The 16,871-nt window shown below is 32.0% G+C and overlaps 1 protein-coding gene across 2 annotated transcripts; it reads left to right on the forward strand.

Annotated features, from left to right (window-relative positions):
* The first annotated feature begins 1,298 nt into the window (after positions 1–1,298).
* Positions 1,299–16,598, forward strand: LOC127698732 (uncharacterized). Of its 2 annotated transcripts, none has more exons than XM_052202373.1 (10): positions 1,299–1,367; positions 4,310–4,864; positions 5,866–5,924; positions 6,167–6,295; positions 10,636–10,690; positions 11,142–11,200; positions 12,481–12,587; positions 12,982–13,698; positions 15,532–15,632; positions 15,980–16,598. In XM_052202373.1, the coding sequence occupies exons 2-10, from the start codon at positions 4,363–4,365 to the stop codon at positions 16,414–16,416; spliced, it is 2,166 nt and encodes a 721-aa protein (XP_052058333.1). In that variant the 5' UTR covers positions 1,299–1,367; positions 4,310–4,362; the 3' UTR covers positions 16,417–16,598. The 2 variants fall into 2 exon arrangements, with proteins under 2 accessions (XP_052058333.1, XP_052058334.1); XM_052202374.1 differs by lacking the exon at positions 1,299–1,367 and adding an exon at positions 1,426–1,646.
* The last annotated feature ends 273 nt before the right edge of the window (positions 16,599–16,871 follow it).

Below are 16,871 nucleotides of genomic sequence, written 5' to 3' on the forward strand. Positions count from 1 at the left end.
CGTTTTGGAGTTCATGCGATGCTCTCAGTTTTTATGCTTACATATACTTGTACCTTCTTAATGGAGTTATCGGTAAACTGTAGTATCCTTGAATATATTTGAAATTCATGCGATTCCCATTTTTTCACTAAATTTTTTTCTGTTTTATACTTTAACTTATTAGAATAACAGAACAACGGTGTACTACCTAAATTATGTTTTATCACAATATGAAGGAATCGGAATACTGTAGAGGCGAACTCAGTGCTTGGATAATGAGTTTGACGTTGTCAGTGCATTTAGAAACTCTACATATCCTGACCTTGCTTTACAAAAGAGGCGACACCTGCAAATTTAGATTACCTTAGTTCTATAAATGTTACTGTATATCGCATGGTCTGCCTAGGACTTCACAAGGGTTCTTTCAAAACCTTTGGTTTATATCTTGGAGACAGCGGAAGAAGTAAAGCTAGTGTTTTGTGATGCAATCTACTTTGCAAGTTGCCTGTGATGGTATTTTAGAACTAAAATAAAGATGTATTTATATAGCGAAACAGGTTGACTTGGGTGATTTACATAGATACTTATCCCCCAATTGAAATCATGTTCCAGGGCGTTAGTTTCCTATCACGATTTCAAAAAGTACAGTTGAAATTTTTTCATCAAGATTTGGTTGTCTGGATAATCAGTGTCACAAATAACCACTGATATATGTCATAATTGTCGTAGTCACATTTTATACCTATTTTTATTTATTAGGACATCACCGAATGCGACTGATCCCCGTTTTTTTAACTTTCCTTTGTGGTTTAGCGGATTTGTTAAAAAAATAAATATAAGTAGTATCTACATAGGCCTTGTTTTTTTCAAGAGATATTTTCAGATGTTCGTTTATGTCAGTCTAATGAGAATATGTACCTGTTTTAACACAAATTGTGTTGAAACATGGTCAAACAAATTCAAATGTAGGTCATCACGCTGTTAGATCTGCATGTCTAGAAAGTTATAGTCACTCTATTTTCTTCTTCTTTCAGTGAAAAATTTCTTCAAGTATATTTCAATAAAAAAAGCAGCAACCATAAAAAGATGATTTTTTATGAAATTAAATGTAAATATTTGCCATGTTCTATTTTCGAAACTAAAAGTAACTTAAAGGATTGACTAATGAATTAACTGCATGATATATGTTGTATATGTATTTCAGTTTGCTATTCTTTAACATATTATTGAAACTATAGTATATAATATTTATCATCTAAGTTATTTGAAATTCGCGCTTTTAAAAGAACTTTAAATAAGTTTTATTCCGCCCACATGCACATGACGTGTTTTTCCCCAGGATTATTGTAAAACCATTGGAATCATTTAAGGCCATCTTAGATGTGTATGTAAGTGCGCTTTTCTGTCTTTGTTATTTATTATTGTGATAACACACAGGTACAATTTACATTTTTATTGCAAGATATAAATCATCCCAAGATGGCGATTTAAAGGGTATGGATTGATGTCGTCACCCTTCTTTCACACCAGTTATCACAACAAACCTCGGATGGAAAAACTATTGTTTTAATTTTGGATAATGTAATTATCTGTGTCAATAATAATTTGTGATGTTAATTTATTGATGAAAAATATACGAAAACAGGAGAAGTAAATAAATCTTAAAGGTAACAAGTTTAACATGAATCATAATGATAGTCATATGATTTCAACCAAATGGTTATTTTTAAACTTTTATATTAATATATACACAACCTAAAATAAATGTGTTTGTTTTTCTCCATTTTTGTGTGTGTAATATTATAATACTGAATTGGCAACTAGTAGAATTGTGATGTTTTCGCATGCATGCTATTTTTTTGTCACTTTTCTATATTGATATATGATCTCCTATGACCTCTTTGTTGTTATAAGGCAGTTTATTTTTGGGTGTTGACACCTACTTAAGCTTGTGCACTGTAAAAATTACAATTCGAAATTGATTCTCTCTATTTTTCTTGAGAGTAGATAAAAAGTTTTCAAATATACTAGGGTTACAATTTTTGTACACCAAATGCGCTTTTCGTCCAATTAAGACTCATCCGTGCACTCAAATCATTTAAAAGAGTTAGAAGAAAAAATCATTACGAAATTAAAGATCTTCGAAAACCAGAAATCACAAAAACGGTTGCGCCAAATCTGGCTTAGTCGTCTATCTATATCTGGGCTAGACAACCTGATCTTTTCGAATATACTACGCATTCGATACACAGTAAATTTACACAAAATTATTTAACCCTCGACATTTCTGCGCTATTACCGCGTTAGTGATACACCCAAGGCCGAATCGGTAACCACTATTGGCATCGAAAAAGTATATGCCGACACGCGTTTCGTGAAGAAGAACGTTAGTGTTTCGAATAATTAAAACATTTGATAAACAATGTAGATTAAATGAACAAATAAATGACATTTCAAGTCAGCACGAATTGATTATTTGGCTCGTGATACTCTCGGGGACTAAACGTTTACCAGAAATGGTAAAGGAAATATATATATGTAAAAATAAATAATCCTTCAAATTTGAAGCAAAATTATGATAGTTGGATGTAAGAGGGAGATATTAAACTATTTTGCAAAAAACGATATACCATACATGCAATGCACGTAATGTATAAATGTAAAAGTATTTTCTAACGTATAGCAGTGATTAATTTGGCAATATAACCCAATAGTCTTTAAACTGTTTTTCAAATGTCTTTTCGGGCCTCGGTGGCCGTGTGGTCTAAGTAGACGAACTACTGTATCACTAGCCTGTCATTACCGAGCTTTGAGTTCTAATCCCGCTCGTTGCAGGTGCTCTCGACTGCGATCCAAATGGACTAGTATTGTCAGTTTTCCTACCAAAGGTCGGTGGTTCTCTCCAAGCACTCCGGCTTCCCCCACCAATAAAACTTACCGACGCGATATAGCACAATAGTGCTGAAAGTGGCGTTAACACCAATCAATCAATCAATCAATCAATCAATCAATCAATCAAATGTATTTTCCAAGAAACGTTTGTCATATTGTTTTTTAAATGAAGTTTTAGACAAGCGTTTCGAATTCAGTGCAACATATGGGATTTAGCAACTATTTCAATCTGAACCGCTTATGTAAAGATATACAGGCAGAAAAGTTAATGGCAAAAAATAAAAACAACTAGTTAAATAATTTCATGCGTATGTGTATTTCAAAGTGTTGTTGCCGATAGAAGGAAAACAATGCCATTCATTTGCCTTATTAGTCCCCTACCGACGAAGTCGAAGGGGACTTTAGGTTTGCACTCCGTCTGTCTGTCCATCCGTCAGTCTGGCAAATCAGTTTTCCACACTTTTTTTTCTTCGTGCTTGAAGATATTGATTTGATATTTGGTGTATTGTTTTATCATGACAATTTACAGATCAAGTTCGAATTATGTTCCGGTCTGATGATTTTGTGCAGAGTTATGGTCCGTGGGGATAGAAAATTCACTCAATTAATCAGTTTTCCGCACTTTTTTTCGTCGTGCTTGAAGATATTGATTTCATAATTGGTATATAGTTTTATCATGACAAGTTACAGATCAAGTTCGAATTTTGTTCCGGTCTGATGATTTTGTGCAGAGTAATAGTCATTGGACTTAGAAAATTCCTTAAATAATCAGTTTTCCACACCTTTTTCGTCATGCTTGAATATATTGACTTGATATTTGTTATATAGTTTAACTCCGTGACAAGATATAGATTAAGTTTGCATTTTGGTCCAGTACAATGAACTTTTAACCGGTAGGGGACTATGTATTGCCATGCAATACTCTCAGAATGCTTGTTTGATATGTAATTTAAACGTTTCAAGATCCATTATTACTGTATCAAGCTGCTGATAGATATAACGAAAGAATTATAGTCTGCTATGCAATGTTTGACAAAATGATACATACATTATAACAAAGGAGCTTGACACAAGTATAAGAATGTGTTAGTGAGTATTGAGATATCATCCAAAACAAAACGAAAAAAAAATTAAACAAACAACAAGACGAAAACAGAACAAACACTACCATAAAAAAGATTGGAAAACATCATTAGTAAATCTAAACATCTGAAATTAAATTTAAAAAACGCAAATTGTGTGTGTGACTCCGATTTTGATTGACAAGGATTGCCCAATTTTCTACTGAATGTCTGTGGTTTTCTCCGGGTACTTCGGCTTCCTCAATCAATAAAAACTGACCGCCATGATTTAGCTCAATGTATCTTAAAGTGATATAAATACCAACAAACAAAACAAACAAAATAAACAACTTAAACTTTTTCATCATGTATTTTAGGTAATTTCATCTAGAATTTGTTGGATTTCTCAAGGAAACCTGAACATGAGAAAATGCCGCTTCCTATAACGTCTTCAGTGGACTATAGACTATTGGAGTGCAATACATATTTACCTATTTTGAACAAAATAATATTTGATGAGTTGACTGAGCTACTCAGGGAACTTTTACAGCATTCTATTGCCAATTCTAAAATAGAAGACTATTATCATGCAGTTAAAAGAAAGTTAAAGAGACGATTTACCCAAAGAGAAGAAGAACTCATATTCAATGCTTCAAGAACTGGATACCGACCTTTCGACATAACAGTCATAGCGGTACTCCTTCGACATTTTTACGAGAAAAACAATGTTGAAACACATATAACATCACTGATCAGAATTAGAAACGAGTTATGTCATTTAAAAAATACAAATATAACAGAATCACAGTTTGACATCTATTTTGGCGAGTGCTGTGACATAGCCTTTGCTTTGGAGGAATACCTGAAGAAACCGAAGTTTTTGGTGCAGAAATTCCAAATTATATACGAAGTTAACACACGTTCCAAACAAGGTAATATTCATTATGGATGTTATTTTTAAAATATATATCACTCATGACTGCTGTGTGTATAATATTGCACAAATGCCTCAAGTACAACAGTAATGCTCCAAAATTGTTTATCCTGAACCGTTTTTTCCCTTTCATAAATTAAGCTATTAGGTTTTCCTTATATGTTAAACGAACTAAATGATTCATTAAATAATAGTCTTCTTATACTTTTTAACCGGATTTTCTTATTTAAAAGAAAAATCGGTTATTGATTTGGGGATGTACGGCGGGCGGGCGGGCGGCTGCCAAACAGTGTCCGTTCATTAACATGGAAACGCTTTGACGAAATCTTTTCAAATTTAGATATGTTGTTTCCTGTAACTAAATAAAGATCAAGTTCAATTTTCACGATTTTAGCTGTTCTCGTTGTTGAGTTGTAGACCTTTCAGTAGCAAAAGTGATTCTAATTATGATTTTGAGTTATTTCCCTTTGAACAGAAATGGTGTAATTAATAAGTAATTTCTATGTCATTTGGTCTCTTGTTTATATTTTGAGTTATTTCCCCTTGAACAGAAATGGTGTAAATTATAAGTTTATCAATGACTGTATCTGTTCAAATGATTTTAGTCAGGAGTTGTCAAAAACTTCTTTATAACTATTTTTTTTTTAAAGTTGTGTGTTTTGAAGGTAGATGTCACAGTTGTTCTGTGGTATTTTCTTTTTGTTGTGTGTGTTACTGTTTAATTAAGTTCTTTGACCACATTCATTTTGTGTCACAAACCTATGCTGTGTCGAATATTCAATCACAATCCAAATTCAGATCTGTTTTAAGCTTAAATGTTGTGTCCATACTTGCTCAACTGTAATCAGGGTTCGACCTCTGTAGGAAAATCCGGTTTGCTGTCATTTGACAGCTTCTTGTTTATATTTTAAAAAGGTTTTTGTACATCAGGGAAATCAGAGAAAGACCACTTATGATAAAAAACGGGTTTTATTTGACTGCTGTGTTTTTTATTTGCAGATAGAAATGGCATACAAATAGAAACAATAAAACATTCATTGTTGGATCTCGAACTCGCAGTAAGTGTTGATGGTGATATCACAAAAGACAATATGATTTATAACTCAGTCAAGTTTAACTCAATACTGAAACGTTAGAAATGCGAGAACAGGAAATAATAAAAAATGTTCAACATAATTTTGTTAGAAATTATAGATACATGTACAGAAAAGATAAACATTAGTACTTAAATATGTCGAAGAATGTACAGGTCAATAGATTGCTGACATAATATAGATTTAAGTCTTTTTTCAAATTTCAGTGTGAAGGCATACATTGTTCAGAATGGGAGGAAAGACTTGAATTCTTGGAGGAAAATATAAGTCAGATAGACAGAGAAATAAATGAAAGCCATAGAAAACTGGTTTATTTGAAGAAATATGTACAGCAAGTAAGTTTAACATATAGAAGCATCACCATGCAAATTAAAAAAAACATTATGAGAACCTACATAAAGAACTGAACGCAGATAACAGTTAATTAAAAGAGATGTGGTGTTTTGCGTAAATAAACAGCATCTAACGATTGAAAACCTATTGATATTTAGATTTGTTTTCTTAAAAAAAAATAAACGAGATGTATATTCTATATGTCAAGCGATTAAACGCCAGATAAAAAATATCAAAGATCTCCCATCAATACTCAAAATGGATAAAAACATTAGGACATGAGATGAATAACGACTCACAATATTATTGACTTGTGCAAGGCATATGTATTTATTGGCGGGCTTCAACTAGTTTTTTTATAACTTAAGGTAGATAGGGTGTCTTCCTCCATCTTGGATTTTGAAATACCAGAAAACAGTCGGTCTAGATTTATAATAAAAGGTGCAAATTTTGAGAGTAGGTGGTAATTCATGTGTAAGAATATTCATTTCAATATAGAAAATGACATATTTTATCATATTTATGGTTGTATTTTACAAAAAAACAGAATACTTTTGTTTGATTCTATTTTTTCCAACTTTGCCACATAAGGGGAGGCAACTCAAATGTAAGGGCAGATAATTCACATAATGTTACTTTTACAATAGAATGTGTTAGGAATTTACCTATTTTATTATGTAGCAAGAAAACGGGTCCGGTGACCCCATTTTTTCTTTTTCTTATATGAAAGCATACTATTAACCCTATCTTCTCATATTTTATCTCAAAATTCTATGGTGTAGTTTTCATTTTATGGCAGAAAATTGGGTTTTCCATGCATAATCTATACAAAATCTGTCAATTTTGCACAACCTGTAGCGTGAAAATAAGGCCCGTGACCCATTCTTTTTATTATTTTTTTGAAAAAAGCATGATATAAACTACATTTTGGCAAATTATCAAAAAATTCTATGGATTATAATTTAGACACCCCATCTACCTTAACCTTTTTTTCTCTTAATCTCGATAAAAAAAGAACATCAAATAAATACCAGTACAGAATAAGTACTTACTCTTATATTACAATACAATAGATAACAAAAACCACAACTATTATACATACTACCTTATCAAAGAATGATCGCTCTTACAATCTCAAAAGAAATAAAATTGCCGATCATCGAAGTGTACCCATGCTAAATTTCGGTGAAATCATGCTGTTCTAAAATCTATCATCGAAGTGCACCCATGCAAAATTTTGGTAGAGTACTGGTTATTTCTAATAAATTTTTTGAAACAGTGAAAACATGTCTAAGAACATCAACGCAAAATTAAAGAAATCTTGATTCTGTCTCTGCCCAAAATTTGTTTATTTTTTTTTCAAACAAACGCATGAGGCCACGCCAAATTAATACCTCGTTCGTCGGATTTCCCGCGTGTTGTGAAAGGTCGATCAGAAAAAAGTACTTTTTTTAAGAACCCGCGTCCAGTACGGAGCCGCGCGCGTCCGCCTCTAAATTTATGAAGCAACAATTTTGATCAGTTGTGCGTTTGAAAGTAACGCCATACAGACATAGAAATTGACATTAAAAACGATCTAGATCTAACATTCACAACGTTGTAAATTTAGTATGATAATCATTCTTAACGTAAGACAGGAGTGGAATATTGGTAGTTACAGTGGTAACGCAGGCAAACACATCAGTAGAATTTGTGATTTGGGCAATTCTTTTACCGATTTGTTGGAAGTGCTTCCTGCATAACACTAAACTACAAATTATTACGACCCAGGAAATATGACAGCAATTTTATGACCAGCTGCAACTACCATCTCTAAAAGATCGTCGAACCCAAAACAGATTTATCCTCTTCTGCAAAGGCATACACGATCAAGCCAACTTACCATCTGTTTATGATGATCTGATCAACTCAACGGAGAAAAAAAAACATCTAGGACAACCAAAAACATGCATTTATATGGCCAACATTTCCTGAGACTGCAAACAAAACCAGACACATTAAAATTCTGCTTCATACCAATACAATTAAAGATTGAACCTACTACAACTGGGTATTTTCACCAAGATTTAAACAGCAGAAGAACCAGCTAAAACTTTCAGTGTCACAGTGAGGGGTGTCCAACTAAGCGAATTACTAGAATCACGTTTGGTGTAGTAATATCCTTGAATGATTCACTGTATACCTATCAAGATCAAACGATAAAGCAACGACATCACCGAACTGAAAAAATTAAATTGTGACAATATACATGATAAAACATGCATAAGAATAAAAGAGAATCCCAAAGCTGATGATACATGAATTGAAATGGCACCTCAACCGAAACTATTTTATTGATCTTTTTTTTTTTTTTTTAGAATAAAGGTTTTTCCTTTAAAATTTTGAAATTTATTTATATATGCTTGTATCATTACAAAGTAATATTAAAATAAAATGGAAAATGGAAAGGGGAATGTGTCAAAGAGACAACAACTGAACAAAGAGCAGAAAACAGGGAAAACAGCCCAAGACCACCAATGGGTCTTCAACAAAGCAGGAAAATCCAGCACCAGAGGCTGGCTTCAGCTGACCCCTAAATAAAGGCAACAGTAGTATACCGCCATCTAAAAGTCATAAATCGATTGAGAGAAAACAAATCCCGGTTACAAAGTTAAACCGAGGGAAACACATCAACTTTAAGAGGAAAACAACGAAATAACAGAACACAGAAGTGCAACAAAAAACAAACAACAATGCAACATTCATAGAAACGATATATTAAATAACAACTGCCATATTCCTGACATGGTACAGGACATTTTAAGAAAAAATGGTGGGTTGAACCTGGTTTTGTGGCTAGCCAAACCTCCGCACTTTATGGCAATGTTAAATATACCGCTAACATGACAACATTACATGACGGGAACAGAGTACAAATAAATGCAAAAACACCAAAGACAGAGAAATACATAAATAAATATTATAATAGTACATTTCGACATGTTAACCACATAATAACTAAAATAATTTAGGATAGTACACAAAACAGCTTAATAGAATTACGAAGTGTGTGTCTGTAACACGAATGGATCAACGCCACAAAAAGTAACGTCACATTTTTTGAGGTTTGCAACTACTTCACGGTATGGCCTTCAACACAGAGCAATGTCCACATGCATATATTCATGTATATATACCCGGTATGTAAATTTGATTATCATTAAATTCTACAGGAAAGCAGTGACTTAAGTGGAATGTATTGAAATGTTCCTTTCGTTTAGTTAGTATATAGCATCTTATGGGTTCATTTGAATGGTATAAATTGGTGTGGTTTTGTATGGTCAGTCCTTTATTAATGTTCAGCTTGTTAATATACAGAAATATTTTTGGATGTATATACAAGCTTTATACATGCATTTATGCTTTGTATACTTTATTTAAAGTAACATACAATGCATCAATTATAATTTACATTAAACACGGACGCATGCCTGTTCAAAGCTGTTGCACTTTTTCATGTTCAGCAGGATCATATTTATTTGATTAGACTACACAAAGTTGTAGGTTTTGCTACAAGTTAACCATTTTATACTTGGAAATGTTTTGAAAAGATTAAACTGGATGTTAGAGAACAAATAGAGAAGCAAAGAAGGTTAATATAAGAACTAGGATGTGAGATATATAAAATATAAAGCACCGAAACTATGTAAATTTCTAATCGCTCGCTTGCTTAAAATTCTTTTCACAGATTTTTTTTTAAATATTTCAAAAATAATATCGCTCGCTAGTAAAAAATTTCTTCGTCTGCCAAAAATCAATTTTCAGAAAAAAAAAAACAAATGAAAAAATTTCGCTCTCTCGCTACCCTTTTTCAAAGGAAAGAGTCCGAAGAACTAGAATTTGATTTGGTGTGGCCTAAACGTATTCTTTTTTTTTCGGCTTAAAATTTGTTTAATTTTCTCAAACGAACTCATAAACGTATTCTCTATTTTTTTTTGCTTTACCAAACTTCTAATATAAATGGCTTTCAGTATAAAACAACTATTTTCAACATTTTGATTTGTTAACAGCGAACTTCATTTAAACGATATAACCTGTGAGAGCCATATGGAATGTCCAACTTTCGATTAAATTTGTCCATTTGAAAAATACTTCATCAATAAATCTGTATGTTTGTGAAACAATAAAAGTTTTGACCAACATATGCTATTTATATATTTTTTTTAAAAATTTTTTTCTAGTAATACTTGAAATTTAATGATCGAAGACAGTACCAAAGAGATGTTTCTCTCCGCGGTAGTTGAAATCAATGCATATCCCTGTACTATTTTAAATATGCATTGAAATATTGTATAATTTACAGGTGAAGGAGAAATTTGATGCACCAGAAGAAAAACAGTGGTTTGGAACTTCAAAAGGTGATTTTTTTATTATCACAAAAGAAATAAGGACTATCGCAAATATTTTCAATCAGGTTCATTCAAAAATATATATGAAACAATACTGGATTTTTATGGTCTATTCGGTACGTACAAGACATGCTTTCTTCTACCAGGAAAGGATCTATACTATAACTTTGATTACTCATTACTTGATATTATCGATTTTGTCTTCATACGGTTTCTTTCATAATTATTTGAATTTTTAAATCTCTCATTAAGAAAAAGCATTTGTCAATAAAAAAATAATACCGAAAAATATTTCCTTGGAGTGCGGTATTTTTGCTATTTGTTATTTGTGTGTTGAAGTCTTCGTTTCATCTCAATCTAGAAGAAGTAATACTTTTTATATACATATCTATAGTATTAATACCATTAAAAATCTAGAATACCATACCGGAATGTATTAGTATTAGGCTTTATTTTTTAGACGAAGAACAAATTGAGACTTATGGACTTAAATGTAGACAGAAAGTCGCAAATGCCAGGGTAAGAACACTGTTTCTTTATGCTTTATGCAAATTAAATGAATTGAAAGGAGACATTCGCACAGGAAATGATTATATCTTGGGTCATAAAATTTAAATTGAAGAATCAAACAGTCAAGAAAATTCCATATATATAATTCTAAAAGGCATTATAAAAGATTCAAAGTCAAAATGTTCTCTAAAACATATACTAGAGACTCCGTTTTCATAGATACATAAGATGAAAAGGATGAACAATAATTCATTAAAATTATATTTCTTTTGTTAATCAGATGTAATGTTTAACATCAATACTACTCAACCATTTTTAAATTGAATTTAATTTGAACAAGCCTTGTAAATTTTTTACATATCTTTCTTCTTATTCCTTATCATTATCTTCAATTTTTGAGTATCAAAATCAATGGAACGTTAATGTTGCTTTTTCAAGAATCTTATATTTTTATACCCGCATGTTTCAAATTCCAACACATTCCTGATCAATAGTTTTATTTGTATGTAACTAAAAAACTTTACTAGTTAAGATAAACGCATAAAATATACCCGAACTATATTTTATGCGTTTATCTTAACTAGTAAACACATAAAATATACCCGGCCTATAAACGAGTAATACAAACTGTTATTAGATACGAGTGTTTATAGCCTTTAGAATAACTGATTAGGACATATTCAAAATAAAATTGAAAATAAATAACTTATGGTACTTACTGTCATATGAGTGAGAGGTTTAGCTAGCTATTAAACCAGGTTTAATCAACAATTTTCTACATAAGGTGGTGTCTGTACCAAATCAGGAATATGACAGTTGTTTTCAATTCGTTTTATGTATTTCAGCTTTTGATTTTGATATTTAATAAGGGTCTTTCCGTTTTAAATTTCCCTTGGAGTTCGATATTTTTGTTATTTTACTTTTTCAAATGCTTATACGTGGTAAAGAGAACCCGATCGACAATCTCAGCAAACCGATGGTTCTGCAATTCAAAACTGCTTGTAATTTAAAGTTATTGAAAGACATCATTACATGCAGCTCTCTCTCTCTTTCTGTAAACATCATAGCTGAGCATCAACTACAAATATACTGTTGGCATACCTTAGTGATGGAACAGTATAATATGGATTAATAAAGGATTTCTTTTTGTCACTTGGATTGGTAAATTCTTTTACCGTTTAAAAACAAAAGTTTTTCTCGAATCTTTAAATAATAAGTAATTATCGAATTCATGCAATAATTATACATGAAATCCATGCATATTGCTGCACACATATTGATTTTTACAGACTAAACTTCATCTGCCTTTGTGCAAATCAGAAGAATCTAGCCGAGAACATGATAAGCTCAGATGTAAATGGCAAATGAACAAACAACCTCCTATACGTTCGTATGGGTAAGTTTTTGTTAAACAGAATTGTCCTATATATCTTTTTAAAGTACAGGAAATTTTTTTTACTATAAATTGTGATAGGAAACTGGCTATAGAAATCTTCAACATATAGTCTAAATAATGACACTTGCATTATCTTTGAAAACAAATAGAAAACCGTCATTTAGTGTGATTTCATTGCCAATATATTAGCACACACTTATTAATACAAAATCATGTATTCCGTTTTGAATTTCTTACAAAAGAGTATTTTGTGGTTTTGATTTATTTTATATGTTTTGTTTCTATCACGAAAAATCTGTCCTTAAGAAAACTATGTACGCAAAAGCCTAATGTTTGTCACAACGTCTAATGTCTGTTACATACCGCTATGTTCTAAGGTTCATTCTTATTGTAGATTAGAGACTGTAAATAGAAATGCAGAATATGGTATCATAAAATGTGTTGTTGAAAATTTACTACCGAACGTTCAACAGGAGTTTACAGAAAAAAATAATATTAAAGCATATAATGGAAGAAGTTCAAAGGACAAAGAAACATTCCACAATTCTGCAGTTTTTTCCACTTTAAAAAAATGGGATAAGAAATCTAATGTTTTGATGCCAAACCAGTCAAATAATGAAGATCGACCAGTGGTTAGCATAAGAAATGTAACTAAATATAGTTGTGGTTTAGGAACAATTGCTTGTGTTAACAAGGAAACTACCAGGAATGATACCCTGTTGTTTAAACCAGACCCTGTGTTTGAAACAATCAATCAGTTTTCAGATGAAGTTGCAGGAATCTGTCCAAAACTTTCAAAAACAGAAACAAATGAAGCCGCCAAAATGGAATACACACGAAAACCAGTAGACTTTCCCTTAATAGTTTGTGAAAAGGACCCGGAACCGGAATCCCGTTCAACATTTTCACCGCCACTCGATCACAATTATTTCAATTCAAATAAAATTGTTGTACCAGTAGGTAATGGAGAACATCGTCAACATAGACAATCTTACAAACCACATTCACTGAAAAAAATCAGTGAAGTTATCTTGTTGGCAAAACAACTATCCGATGTGAAACCCAAAGCAAGAAAGTTATATGAAACTGTATGTGTTTTGATGAGAAACAGGTATATAATATATTAAGTCAGTCAAGTTTGGTAGACTTTGAATTGAAAAGTCAAAATGTAAAACGTCTGATATCATAAAAACCAAATGGCCCTAACAGGATAGCCAAACCAGTTTAAGATTAACTTTTTTTCATATATGACAGTTGTTTTCCATTCGTTTGATGTGTTTGAACTTTTGATTTTGCCATTTGATTAGGGACTTTCCGTTTTGAATTTTCTTCGGAGTTCGATATTTTTGTTATTTTGCTTTAGACTTAGAAAGCACAATCACGTTTAATGAACTGAAAATATACAAATAATGGTATCATTTAAATCAAGGCTACAGTAATCTACCGATATTCAAATCTCGTAAATCGATTAGTATGAGACAAACAAAAACTGAATTACACTTTTGAAGTTTGAAAGGAGCGAGAACAGGTTTGTCGACAGGGTAAACGTCTCCTGTTATGCATGCATCACCCGCCAAGCGAATTCACACTCAGTCAAAATGTCATGAACGGAAATAAGACACAATCGGTTAAATCACAGATAAGACTACTTTACAGGCATCATAATATCGTAAACTGCGAAAAATATGTCGCTAGTGAGTTGAGACAACTTTACATCGTATCGGTCAACCAAATCGTGATAATGACTGTAAAACTTATGCAGTGTTGATTTCCGTCATTCTTCCTTATAACTCTCTTAGAGTATTTTTTTGCAAGGAACACCTGTTAATGAAGTCCATTTGTTGTGAAGATGCCCAAGCGTTACGTATTAACTTCGATATGTAAACGCCATTCAATGTCTCAGAGGGTATGTAATTGCTGAGAAACGGGAAGTTGGCAATTGGAAAGTTGAAATCATTACGGTTGCCACAGATGCTAGTTTTGAGTCATCTATACGTGTCAATATCGTATCATTAGTCTTAAGTTCACTAGGACATATGGGATATAAAAAAAAAGGAAAATCACAAATATACTGAAAATTGTGGATTATTGAGTGATGAAATATCATCAGTATATCTGGAGGTGAAATAAAGAACTTTGCAAGATGCCTTTCCTTGTATGAATTCAGCTTCATATTAGTACAAAAATAAGTCGGTCAGAAGTTCTGCACTGTTATTACCCATTTGAATAACGGTTGTCTGCTGAAATGTCAATGCAACAAACTCAACAAATATGTTTAAAAAACTAAAGCATTTTGAACATATCAACTTGACGGTGTATTTGTTGTGGGAATCAGTGTGAAGCCTCACAAAATAAGATTTTTCGTTACCTGAAACAAAGAGTTTGTATCTGCGTTTCCAATTTTTGTAGAAAAAGCTCTGTTTAATGAGACGATGTAGTGATCTTTCAGTTGCGCATGGGGAATAGTAGTGTAAAACGAAACAAAACAAAATACTGCATTTCAGTCGGAATGTATTCTCGGTGGACTTGTAGTCAGGAAAATGGCCATTGTTATATTATAGTTCGTTTCTGTGTGTGTTACATTTTAATGTTGTGTTTTTGTTGTGTCGTTGTTCTCCTCTTATATTTGATGCGTTTCCCTCAGTTTTAGTTTGTAACCCGGATTTGTTTTTATCTCTATCGATTTATGAGTTTCGAACAGAGGTATACTACTGTTGCCTTTATTGAAGACCTCAATCAACGGTGACGCGGAGAAGGGGAAGTAAAAATGTACAAACATTTTGACAACATATAAATCAAATTATTCTTAACAATCAACAAAAAAGTCGTAAAATAACAGCCAACGTCGTATAATGTCAACTTTGCTTTAGGATAGTGCAGCCTCAGCAATATTTAGAAATGTTATATTCATATCTGACCTACTTAACTTTTCTAATATATTTAGGAATAGAAGAAGGAGAAAAAAGATGAAAGACCGTTTGAATGATCTGGGAGTAGATTGGAGGATGGGTGTTACAGAACTTGAATTAGAAGATATACCTCAAAGTAATTTCAATTGTTTGAGTTTGTAGCATAGAATGAAAATATTTTGTGTTTTTGGACGAAACATTCATTAGAAGAAATTAAATTATATCCTTTTGTGGGTTCTTATTTTTTCAAAAAAGATGCATTGTCCTGAAATATAAAATGAAAAAAAATAAATCACCCCAACTGACTTATCTCATCAACTAACTTATAAAAAGATGAATTCTGTCCATCAAAGCATGTAGGTTCACTCAAAGTTTTTTTTTGTTATAAATGCGCTTACAACTTTCCGAACGCAACTGCTGAGTCTTGATAACTTATTATTTATTTACCAAATGATCAACTACATTTCATTTACATATTTACAGGTATTGGTTGTTATTGTGGAACAGCTGTTGTACTCCATTCAGAACATAAAGAAGACTACCATGACGCAGAATATTTTCTTAAAGAAGTGAACAGAATATTGCCAGAGGTCAAAATAGAGCTTCAAGAAGAGGTGCGATTGCCAGGAAAGAGAAAACTTGACGTACGGCCGTATTTTTCTAGACAATATATTTTTGTGTTATTATCTAATTACAAGAAATCGCAAACGTTTAAATACATAGTCGACATGTGCTTGCTGTTATCCTTACAGGAGGAGGATAAACATGGAAGAGTTATTCCCGTTTTGTTTAGAAAGGAAGATGAGCTACCTGACGCGTTTCTTCTAAAAGAACCAATAGAACATTATGATCAAAGTTCAATGAATAGACTGACACTTTTGTTTAAACCAAAACTACAAAGATCGATGTCTTGTTTGTGATACCGGTAATACAAATGAAGGTTGAACTGTCTTAGTATACAGTGTGAGTTGATTCGCTGTTCTATAAAAGTTGTTTAATATAATGATCGCCACATTTTTGTATATTTATGAGAATTTGTTATCTTACTTTATTATTTTATTCAATATATGATGCAATTTATACTAATAAATCTTAAAACATTTGCCTTATCAATAAATCAAATTAAAATGACTTATTCCTAACAATAAGATTAAAAAAACAACATAACAAAACAAACACAGACTGTAGTAAAACACCTGTCAATGGCATAGATGAATGTATGTAAAATCCTGTACATGTAGCGTAAAAACCTTTAAGCTCCATTAATATTATTTGGAACAACCGAATACACTTTGCAATGTTATCATCTTCTAGATCACAACTGGCAAATAAGATAAAAGCAAATGGTATTTTTTTGTTTGAATATTTTTTTGGT

The sequence above is a fragment of the Mytilus californianus genome, unplaced genomic scaffold (assembly GCF_021869535.1).
Source record: "Mytilus californianus isolate M0D057914Y unplaced genomic scaffold, xbMytCali1.0.p SCAF_4, whole genome shotgun sequence".
Classification (NCBI taxonomy): Eukaryota; Metazoa; Mollusca; class Bivalvia; order Mytilida; family Mytilidae; genus Mytilus; species Mytilus californianus.